This window comes from Palaemon carinicauda, chromosome 30, assembly GCF_036898095.1.
Source record: "Palaemon carinicauda isolate YSFRI2023 chromosome 30, ASM3689809v2, whole genome shotgun sequence".
Classification (NCBI taxonomy): Eukaryota; Metazoa; Arthropoda; class Malacostraca; order Decapoda; family Palaemonidae; genus Palaemon; species Palaemon carinicauda.
The window spans coordinates 26,084,151-26,096,747 of NC_090754.1; the positions used below are offsets into that span (position 1 = coordinate 26,084,151).

Sequence of the window (12,597 nt, forward strand, 5' to 3'; positions counted from 1 at the left end):
CATTGGACAAGTGTCCTTTTTCTGTTCTGTCCCATCTCTGCTCTCTTTACTGTTGTTGCTCGAGTCACTGGAGAGCTGTCTCAATTTAACATGACCAAATTAATTTATATCTAAAATGACTCTTTGCCTTGTTATTAAAAAGGATAAGGGCACAATTTGGAAGAGCATTATCTAGGTGAAATTTATTCACAAAACAGTTGCACTCCCCCTCACATTTAGCACTGATTTCTTTAACTAGACACAAAGTCCCCTTTGGCCCCTTTCCTGTTTTGCAGACATTTCCTCAGTTACAGTCTGCTGCTGCTCCCTATCACGGTTTTATGATGTAAGCTATGTTCTGTGCTCCTGCAACTTTTCAGCATCATCACTGATGTTTAAATCCATGTATTTGCCTATGGATACAATATCCGAAAGTTTAGTCTTTAAAGTCCCTCTGTGATATGAAGCCTGACCACAATGTCCTCCATGCTGAGTTAACCATTCAAGATGATGCCTCATCTAAGTTTAATTCATGTGACTAATAGTGTGGAAAATCAAAAATTTCTTTGGAAATCTTGTGTTGTCTGCATCAGAGGGGATTTTGAGGCAAACAGGTCACGTGTTTTTGTATATAGTGCTTTCTCTATATAAAAAATCTCTCTCTGCTCTATGGGCTAGATCAAATCATAATAGGATGGAAAAAGCTTCATAGTTGTTTAGCTAAACTTCTCGGGGGTTATGGTGGCCTATTGGAAACGTCCCTGGCTGGTGATCACCAGACTGGTGTTTGAGTCCCACTCAAGCTCGATAGTTTCTTTAGTATCTGCAACCTTACCATCCTTGTAAGCTAAGGATGGGCAGTTTGGGGGAGCCTATAGGTCTACCTGCTGAGACATCGTCAGCCATTGCCTGACCTTCCCTGGTCTTAGCTTGAGTGGAGAGGGGGCTTGGGCACTTATCATATGTACTGTATATATGGTCAGTCTCTAAGGCATTGTCTTACTAACTAGGGCATGGTAACTATCCCTTGCCTCTGCTATTCAGGAATGACCTTTAATCCTTTAAACTTACAGTTGAGCCTGTAGGATGACAAGGTTCATTGTTTATGCAGAGGAGGCCCTAAAGGGGGCAGTTATATTTCTGGGAGATGATATTTTTACAATATGCACAAATCGCCTCATGAAACACTATGCCTGGGTACCTAGGTTTTATTCCTGGCCTTACCATAACAATCAATTAATTGAACATTGCATTATTTCTCAGGGTTTTCTGAATGGTGTGCAAGTAAGGGCATAACATTACAGTCCCTACCTTCATTTCTATACAACAGAATTGGCCTATTCTACATAGGCTTAGTTCTTCTTCCAGAAAAGACCCGTCTTGTCCCAATTAAGAAATTCTTGGAGAATACACTGCTCTGCTTCTATTAATGCTTTTCAATTTCCAACCATATTTCTCTACCGCATCTTTGTTAAAACGGGTACCCTTACCAATCAAGCCTCAACAAGCCTTAAAAATCTCACTATCATCATTCATTACAAAATTATTTCTTCAATATATACAGAATAGACCAGACTATTCAGTTTATGTGTAGGCAAAGGGAAAGAACTGTATCCAGAAAGAAGGATCCAGTGTAGTACTGCCTGGCCAGTCAAAGGGCCCAATAACTCTCAAGCAGTAGTATCTCAACGGGCAGCTGGTGCCCAGGAAACTATGTGCAGCTATTGATATCTATAATTACTAATTGCTATAATGGTAAATACTACTCTACCAAGACAAAACCCTTGAAAATCACAATATTTTAACATGTAAGGGCAAAACTATTGAATGCTCAAGATGATGAAGAAATGAAGAAAGAATTAGAAAAAATTATGCAGATACATGCCAGTCATAAAACAAGTTGATGAAAGTCTGAAAAATTTTGTGAGATCTGAATAGGTTAAAAAAATACGAAGTGACTCAATCAGATATATTATATCATGGTATGGAAAATCAAATGAAAGCTAGCAATTCTTTAACTCTTAACCACTGTTTTCTTTCATGGAAACTAGATGTCTAGGGAATCTTGTTCTACATAATATAGAGCAAAGCTACTGTGTTTCAATAGGAAAATTATTTCATGTATACGATTTGTTGTAAAGAGTTTACTTACCGATTAAAAGTAAATTCTGCTGTATTCTCCATATTTTCCTCTTGTCTTTCAATTACATCAAAACACTTGACCATTTCATTAACTAACACGTACATGTCATTAGAAATCCACGGATCATCTGGATTAACCTCGGGCAACTGGGGTAAAATGTTCTGGAAATATTTTTAATATATATATATATATATATATATATATATATATATATATATATATATATATATATATATATATAATGTAAAAGAATCATAATGGTTAGATTATCATACATATTTTATGTGTATAACTGAATAAAATGGAACAGCAAAATATAACATTACATAATGCACTACTGGTATGAAAGTAAAAACCTATCACTGTAGTCTTGAAATATCTCAAATAAGTATCAGAATCATATTAGAGTATGTATGTAACAGCAACAGCAACTGTGTGTACTCTACTAAGATTACAAAACATAAGCTATACAAAATTTTATAAATCCTGAAATACTAAATGATAAAACATTACAATAGCTGTCTCCAAATCTGTAAATGATTCACCATTGTAGCCTACACCACATGCAACATGCATCCATATACTTACATCCATTTTAACAAATAAGAATGGAGAACTTAAACATATAACAAATTGGAGAAACCCAAAAATGATAAAACTTCTCAAATTTAACATTGAAAGCTGATTTTCATAAAAGATTTGACTACTTTTGCTCAATTGATGACTATGAACAAGAAGGGTAGAAATGAGAGATCAAGAAGTGTTTACACTGTGAGAAATTGAAGATATCAGTGCTATTGGGTATAAGTTATTACCTATGGGTATTAAGAAGCTAAGATATAATCATTTGGCAAATAAATAATCATTAAACTCCAAATAGAGTACAGTATTTGAATCAATCTTCCAACATAGTGATTGTGCTGGATAAAATCAAAAGTAACCATAAAAATAACAAATTGAAAACTCTCTCTTCATTCCTTTCTTGTATCTGTTACAAACTATAATTCATACTGCAAGGATAACAGCGTTGATGAAAGGAACGAGTTCACAATAAGATGTGCTCTGCATACTAAGATGAAATGAATCCAGATTGCTTTACTTTTCACCTTGCTGGAATTTTGTACGAGACATCCCAATCCCTTCATTATTATTATTATGATTATTATTATTATTATTATTATTATTATCATTATTATTATTACTAGCCAAGCTACAACCCTAGTTGGAAAAGGAAGATGCTATAAGCCCAAGGGCTCCAACAGGGAAAAATAGCCCAGTGAGGAAAAGAAATAAGGAAATAAATAAATGATGAGAACAAGCAAACAATAAATCATTCTAAACCAGTAACAATGTCAAAACAGATGTACTACATAAACTATTAACAATGTCAAAAGCAGATATGTCATATATAAACTATAAAAGGACTGATGTCAGCCTGGTCAACATAAAGACATTTGCTCCAACTTTGAACTTTTGAAGTTCTACTGATTCAACTACCCGATTAGGAAGATCATTCCACGACTTGGTAACAGCTGGAATAAAACTTCTAGAATACGGTGTAGTATTGAGCCTCATGATGGAGAAGGCCTGGCTATTAGAATTAACTGCCTGCCTAGTATTACGAACAAGATAGAATTGCCCAGGGAGATCTGAATGTAAAGGATGGTTAGAATTATAAAAAATCTTATGCAACATGCATAATGAACTAATTGAACGACGATGCCAAAGATTAATATCTTGATTAGGAATAAGAAATTTAATAAACCGTAAGTTTCTGTCCAACAAATTAAGATGAGAATCAGCAGCTGAACACCAGACAGGAGAACAATACTCAAAACAAGGTAGAATGAAAGAATTAAAACACTTCTTCAGAATAGATTGATCACCGAAAATCTTAAAAGACTTTCTCAATAAGCCAATTTTTTGTGCAATTGAAGAAGACACAGACCTAATGTGTTTCTCAAAAGTAAATTAACTGTCGAGAATCACACCTAAAATTTTAAAAGAGTCATACAAATTTAAAGAAACATTATCAATACTGAGATCCGGATGTTGAGGAGCCACCGTCCTTGACCTACTTACAATCATACTTTGAGTTTTGTTAAGATTCAACTTCATACCCCATAATTTGCACCATGAACTAATTTTAGCTAAATCTCTATCAAGGGATTCACCAACCCTAGATCTACATTCAGGGGATGGAATTGATGCAAAAAGAGTAACATCATCTGCATATGCAACAAGCTTGTTTTCTAGGCCAAACCACATGTCATGTGTATATACTATGAAAAGTAACGGGCCAAGAACACTACCCTGTGGAACACCAGATATCACATTCCTATACTCACTATGGTGCCCAACAACAACTCTGAGATCTATTACTTAAAAAATCAATAATAATGCTAAGAAACGACCCACCCACTCCCAACTGTTTCAGTTTGAAAACAAGGGCCTCGTGTTTAACACGGTCAAAGGCAGCACTAAAATCAAGGCCAATCATACGAACTTCCTGACCACAATCAAGGGATTTCTGTACAGCATTGGAGATTGTAAGAAGGGCATCACATGCTCCAAGGCCTTTACGAAAACCAAATTGCAAACAAGAGAATAGATGATTACCTTCAGCAAACCTATTAAGACGTTTTGCCAGAATAAGTTAAAAAACTTTAGATAATATGGGAGTTATGGAAATTGGGTGGTAATCAGTGGGACATGAGCTACCACACACACATTTACATAGAGGAGTAACATTACCAATTCTCCAACAAGTGCTAAAAGCTCCTCTTCTTGCTAACTTGCGCAAAATAACAGATAACTTTGAGCTAAAAAATCTGCTGTCTTTATAAAAAACAAAGGTAAATACCATTTGGGTCTACACCTCCATAAGCATCAAGGTCCATCAACAGAGCTTTAATTTCACGAGATCAAAAAGCTAAACTAGTTAGTTTAGCCTCAAGAAAACAGGGATGAGGAAGTTCAAGTTTTTCATTACTCTGTTTACTGTCAAAAACATCAGCCAAAAGGGTTGCCTTTTCCTTTGGACAGTGAGTGACTGAGCTATCTAGTTTAAGTAAAGGAGGAACTGTTGCATCAACACCAAAGAGTGCAGATTCAAGGTAGACCACCATTTATGTTCTTAAGTTGTACCAGAAAGGGTTTTTATTATGGTTAAATTGTATTCCTTTTCAGTTGAGGCATAAACTCTCTGAGCAAAAGCTCGAAGCTGAGTATAGTTGTTCCAGGTCAAATCTGATCTATTACCCTTCCAAAGATGATAGGCCTCCTGCTTCTCCAAATAAGCACGTCTACAATCATCATTGAACCACGGTTTGTCCTTCACTCGGTACCTTAGCACACGAGAAGGGATACGCCTATCAATTATGTTGACTAGATTCTCGTTTAAAGGGACAACAGGATCTACACTACTATATAATTGTGATCAATTCAAGCACAAAAGATCATGCAAAATCCCATTCCAGTCTGCTTGGGATTTCATATAAATTTTACAGGAGTATTATATATCAGGGACAGGCCGCTCTGTCTTCACTACTAATGAAATCAAGGCATGATCAGATGTCCAGACTGGAGAACCAACCTAACTAGTTATAACGCCAGGGGAGTCAGTGTATACGAGGTCCAACAATTACCAGACCTGTGAGTAGCTTCATTTATGATTTGCTCACAGCCTGATTCAGAGGCAAAGTCTAAAGCTCTTAAGCCATGGCAATCGGTAGGAGATATAGAAATTAACCACCCTCTATGGTGAGCATTAAAATCACCAACAAGACCAAAGAAGCCTTTCTTTCATCTTCTTGTATCTTGGCCATAATGGTAAGAAGACAACCGAAGATAGAATCATCCATGTCTGGATTCCGGTAGATCGAACACAAATAAAAGTTGTTATGCCTGCCACAAACTTTTATTACCTGAATCTCATGACATCCACATTGATAGCAGGACTTATGAGAAACAGGGTACTCAGTCCTAATATACACAGCCATTCCCCTGGCCCTAGGGATGGCATCACGTTTCAACATTATTGCCTTCTTAAAACCAGTTACAAGGAGCTCAGATGAGTGACTCATATTAGAAACCAGAGTTTCTGAGCACAAAAAAATATCATACTGTCTGGACGCAACTATAAAGTCTTGAATAATTGCATGAAGACCACGAATGTTGCAATACAGAAGACGACATTGACGAAATCTAGGATGTACTGGTCCCGGATTTCGCTCAATGTCTCCGACAGCATAAGAACTAATAGAAATAAAAAAAGAGACACCATACTTAAAAACTAGATTAACAAGAATTATAACAAAACAATATGTACAGAATTATAAATAAAGTGACGGATGAAACCCATAGACTCCAGTAAAAAAGTCGGAAAAAACTGATCAACACGGAGGAGCCGATACACCATGCAAGGCTAAATACCCTCCAGGATAGCCACTTCAACTGAAGGGAGGACAATAAGGATGGTTTTAAGAAGAAAAAGAATCAGAAAAGGAAAAGACAACCTCTTGATAAACCATCAGACATCCATGGCCCATCTATCAAGCCTGCCCAACACACCATTTCAAAAAAACAAGAGGAAGAACAAAAAAATAAGATAGAAAAGTGTGCCCGAGTGTACCCTCAAGCAAGAGAACTCTAACCCAAGACAGTGGAAGACCATGGTACAGAGGCTATGGCACTACCCAAGACTAGAGAACAATGGTTTAATTTTGGGGTGTCCTTCTCCTAGAAGAGCTGCTTACCATAGCTAAAAAGTCTCTTCTACCCTTACCAAGAGGAAAGTACACTGCACAATTGCAGTACAGTAAATAACCCCTTAGGTGAAGAAGTGTTCAGTATCTTATTGTTGTCAGGTTTATGAGGAAAGACGAGAATATATAAAGAATAGGCCAGACTATTCTGTGTACAGTATGTGTAGGCAAAGAAAAAATAAACCGTAACCAGAGAGAGGGATCCAATGCATTACTGTTTGGCCAGTCAGAGGATCCAATAACTCTCTAATGGTAGTATCTCAACGGGCAGCTGGTGCCCTAGCCAACCTACTACCTATAATCACTATGATGCCCATCAACAACAACTCTTTGAGATCTATTACTTAAAAAATCAATAATAATGCTAAGAAACGACCCACCCACTCCCAACTGTTTCAGTTTGAAAACAAGGGCCTCGTGATTAACACGGTCAAAGGCAGCACTAAAATCAAGGCCAATCATACGAACTTCCTGACCACAATCAAGGGATTTCTGTACAGCATTGGACATTGTAAGAAGGGCATCACATGCTCCAAGGCCTTTACGAAAACCAAATTGCAAACAAGAGAATAGATGATTACCTTCAGCAAACCTATTAAGACGTTTTGCCAGAATAAGTTAAAAAACTTTAGATAATATGGGAGTTATGGAAATTGGGTGGTAATCAGTGGGACATGAGCTACCACACACACATTTACATAGAGGAGTAACATTACCAATTCTCCAACAAGTGCTAAAAGCTCCTCTTCTTGCTAACTTGCACAAAATAACAGATAACTTTGGAGCTAAGAAATCTGCTGTCTTTATAAAAAACAAAGGTAAATACCATTTGGGTCTACACCTCCATAAGCATCAAAGTCCATCAACAGAGCTTTAATTTCACGAGATCAAAAAGCTAAACTAGTTAGTTTAGCCTCAAGAAAACAGGAATGAGGAAGTTCAAGTTTTTCATTACTCTGTTTACTGTCAAAAACATCAGCCAAAAGGGTTGCCTTTTCCTTTGGACAGTGAGTGACTGAGCTATCTAGTTTAAGTAAAGGAGGAACTGTTGCATCAACACCAAAGAGTGCAGATTCAAGGTAGACCACCATTTATGTTCTTAAGTTGTACCAGAAAGGGTTTCTTTTATGGTTAAATTGTATTCCTTTTCAGTTGAGACATAAACTATGTGAGCTAAAGCTCGAAGCTGAGTATAGTTATTCCAGGTCAAATCTGATCTATTACCCTTCCAAAGATGATAGGCCTCCTGCTTCTCCAAATAAGCACGTCTACAATCATCATTGAACCACGGTTTGTCCTTCACTCGGTACCTTAGCACACGAGAAGGGATACGCCTATCAATTATGTTGACTAGATTCTCGTTTAAAGGGACAACAGGATCTACACTACTATATAATTGTGATCAATTCAAGCACAAAAGATCATGCAAAATCCCATTCCAGTCTGCTTGGGATTTCATATAAATTTTACAGGAGTATTATATATCAGGGACAGGCTGCTCAGTCTTCACTACTAATGAAATCAAGGCATGATCAGATGTCCAGACTGGAGAACCAACCTAACTAGTTATAACGCCAGGGGAGTCAGTGTATACGAGGTCCAAGCAATTACCAGACCTGTGAGTAGCTTCATTTATGATTTCCTCACAGCCTGATTCAGAGGCAAAGTCTAAAGCTCTTAAGCCATGGCAATCGGTAGGAGAGATAGAAATTAACCACCCCCTATGGTGAGCATTAAAATCACCAACAAGACAAAAGAAGCCTTTCTTTCATCTTCTTGTATCTTGGCCATAATGGTAAGAAGACAATCGAAGATAGAATCATCCATGTCTGGATTCCGGTAGATCGAACACAAATAAAAGTTGTTATGCCTGCCACAAACTTTTATTACCTGAATCTCATGACATCCACATTGATAGCAGGACTTATGAGAAACAGGGTACTCAGTCCTAATATACACAGCCATTCCCCTGGCCCTAGGGATGGCATCACGTTTCAACATTATTGCCTTCTTAAAACCAGTTACAAGGAGCTCAGATGAGTGACTCATATTAGAAACCAGAGTTTCTGAGCACAAAAAAATATCATACTGTCTGGACGCAACTATAAAGTCTTGAATAATTGCATGAAGACCACGAATGTTGCAATACAGAAGACGACATTGACGAAATCTAGGATGTACTGGTCCCGGATTTCGCTCAATGTCTCCAGACAGCATAAGAACTAATAGAAATAAAAAAAGAGACACCATACTTAAAAACTAGATTAACAAGAATTATAACAAAAACAATATGTACAAAATTATAAATAAAGTGACTGATGAAACCCATAGACTCTAGTAAAAAAGTCGGAAAAAACTGGTCAACACGGAGGAGCCGATACACCATGCAAGGCTAAATACCCCCCAGGATAGCCACTTCAACTGAAGGGAGGACAATAAGGATGGTTTTAAGAAGAAAAAGAATCAGAAAAGGAAAAGACAACCTCTTGATAAACCATCAGACATCCATGGCCCATCTATCAAGCCTGCCCAACACACCATTTCAAAAAAACAAGAGAACAAAAAAATAAGATAGAAAAGTGTGCCCTCAAGCAAGAGAACTCTAACCCAAGACAGTGAAAGACCATGGTACAGAGGCTATGGCACTACCCAAGACTAGAGAACAATGGTTTAATTTTGGGGTGTCCTTCTCCTAGAAGAGCTGCTTACCATAGCTAAAAAGTCTCTTCTACCCTTACCAAGAGGAAAGTACACTGCACAATTGCAGTACAGTAAATAACCCCTTAGGTGAAGAAGTGTTCAGTATCTTATTGTTGTCAGGTGTATGAGGAAAGACGAGAATATATAAAGAATAGGCCAGACTATTCTGTGTATGTGTAGGCAAAGAAAAAATAAACCGTAACCAGAGAGAGGGATCCAATGCATTACTGTTTGGCCAGTCAGAGGATCCAATAACTCTCTAATGGTAGTATCTCAACGGGCAGCTGGTGCCCTAGCCAACCTACTACCTATAATCACTATGGTGCCCATCAACAACAACTCTTTGAGATCTATTACTTAAAAAATCAATAATAATGCTAAGAAACGACCCACCCACTCCCAACTGTTTCAGTTTGAAAACAAGGGCCTCGTGATTAACACGGTCAAAGGCAGCACTAAAATCAAGGCCAATCATACGAACTTCCTGACCACAATCAAGGGATTTCTGTACAGCATTGGACATTGAAAGAAGGGCATCACATGCTCCAAGGCCTTTACAAAAACCAAATTGCAAACAAGAGAATAGATGATTACCTTCAGCAAACCTATTAAGACGTTTTGCCAGAATAAGTTAAAAAACTTTAGATAATATGGGAGTTATGGAAATTGGGTGGTAATCAGTGGGACATGAGCTACCACACACACATTTACATAGAGGAGTAACATTACCAATTCTCCAACAAGTGCTAAAAGCTCCTCTTCTTGCTAACTTGCGCAAAATAACAGATAACTTTGGAGCTAAGAAATCTGCTGTCTTTATAAAAAACAAAGGTAAATACCATTTGGGTCTACACCTCCATAAGCATCAAGGTCCATCAACAGAGCTTTAATTTCACGAGATCAAAAAGCTAAACTAGTTAGTTTAGCCTCAAGAAAACAGGAATGAGGAAGTTCAAGTTTTTCATTACTCTGTTTACTGTCAAAAACATCAGCCAAAAGGGTTGCCTTTTCCTTTGGACAGTGAGTGACTGAGCTATCTAGTTTAAGTAAAGGAGGAACTGTTGCATCAACACCAAAGAGTGCAGATTCAAGGTAGACCACCATTTATGTTCTTAAGTTGTACCAGAAAGGGTTTCTTTTATGGTTAAATTGTATTCCTTTTCAGTTGAGACATAAACTATGTGAGCTAAAGCTCGAAGCTGAGTATAGTTATTCCAGGTCAAATCTGATCTATTACCCTTCCAAAGATGATAGGCCTCCTGCTTCTCCAAATAAGCACGTCTACAATCATCATTGAACCACGGTTTGTCCTTCACTTGGTACCTTAGCACACGAGAAGGGATACGCCTATCAATTATGCTGACTAGATTCTCATTTAAAGGGACAACAGGATCTACACTACTATATAATTGTGATCAATTCAAGCACAAAAGATCATGCAAAATCCCATTCCAGTCTGCTTGGGATTTCATATAAATTTTACAGGAGTATTATATATCAGGGACAGGCTGCTCAGTCTTCACTACTAATGAAATCAAGGCATGATCAGATGTCCCGACTGGAGAACCAACCTAACTAGTTATAACACCAGGGGAGTCAGTGTATACGAGGTCCAAGCAATTACCAGACCTGTGAGTAGCTTCATTTATGATTTGCTCACAGCCTGATTCAGAGGCAAAGTCTAAAGCTCTTAAGCCATGGCAATCGGTAGGAGAGATAGAAATTAACCACCCCCTATGGTGAGCATTAAAATCACCAACAAGACAAAAGAAGCCTTTCTTTCATCTTCTTGTATCTTGGCCATAATGGTAAGAAGACAATCGAAGATAGAATCATCCATGTCTGGATTCCGGTAGATCGAACACAAATAAAAGTTGTTATGCCTGCCACAAACTTTTATTACCTGAATCTCATGACATCCACATTGATAGCAGGACTTATGAGAAACAGGGTACTCAGTCCTAATATACACAGCCATTCCCCTGGCCCTAGGGATGGCATCACGTTTCAACATTATTGCCTTCTTAAAACCAGTTACAAGGAGCTCAGATGAGTGACTCATATTAGAAACCAGAGTTTCTGAGCACAAAAAAATATCATACTGTCTGGACGCAACTATAAAGTCTTGAATAATTGCATGAAGACCACGAATGTTGCAATACAGAAGACGACATTGACGAAATCTAGGATGTACTGGTCCCGGATTTCGCTCAATGTCTCCAGACAGCATAAGACCTAATAGAAATAAAAAAAGAGACACCATACTTAAAAACTAGATTAACAAGAATTATAACAAAAACAATATGTACAGAATTATAAATAAAGTGACTGATGAAACCCATAGACTCTAGTAAAAAAGTCGGAAAAAACTGGTCAACACGGAGGAGCCGATACACCATACAAGGCTAAATACCCTCCAGGATAGCCACTTCAACTGAAGGGAGGACAATAAGGATGGTTTTGAGAAGAAAAAGAATCAGAAAAGGAAAAGACAACCTCTTGGTAAACCATCAGACATCCATGGCCCATATATCAAGCCTGCCCAACACACCATTTCAAAAAAACAAGAGGAAGAACAAAAAAATAAGATAGAAAAGTGTGCCCGAGTGTACCCTCAAGCAAGAGAACTCTAACCCAAGACAGTGGAAGACCATGGTACAGAGGCTATGGCACTACCCAAGACTAGAGAACAATGGTTTAATTTTGGGGTGTCCTTCTCCTAGAAGAGCTGCTTACCATAGCTAAAAAGTCTCTTCTACCCTTACCAAGAGGAAAGTACACTGCACAATTGCAGTACAGTAAATAACCCCTTAGGTGAAGAAGTGTTCAGTATCTTATTGTTGTCAGGTGTATGAGGAAAGACGAGAATATATAAAGAATAGGCCAGACTATTCTGTGTATGTGTAGGCAAAGAAAAAATAAACCGTAACCAGAGAGAGGGATCCAATGCATTACTGTTTGGCCAGTCAGAGGATCCAATAACTCTCTAATGGTAGTATCTCAACGGGC

At 37.8% G+C, this 12,597-nt stretch overlaps 1 protein-coding gene across 1 annotated transcript in view; it reads right to left on the bottom strand.

Moving 5' to 3' along the window:
- The window catches only part of LOC137623434 (ATP-dependent RNA helicase TDRD9-like), a 314,903-nt gene that overhangs the window by 8,869 nt on the left and 293,437 nt on the right, over positions 1 to 12,597 (bottom strand). The window contains exon 8 of the mRNA XM_068354268.1: positions 2,132 to 2,283. Within this exon, the coding sequence (XP_068210369.1) occupies positions 2,132 to 2,283 (152 nt within the window). The remainder of the gene's footprint in view (positions 1 to 2,131; positions 2,284 to 12,597) is intronic.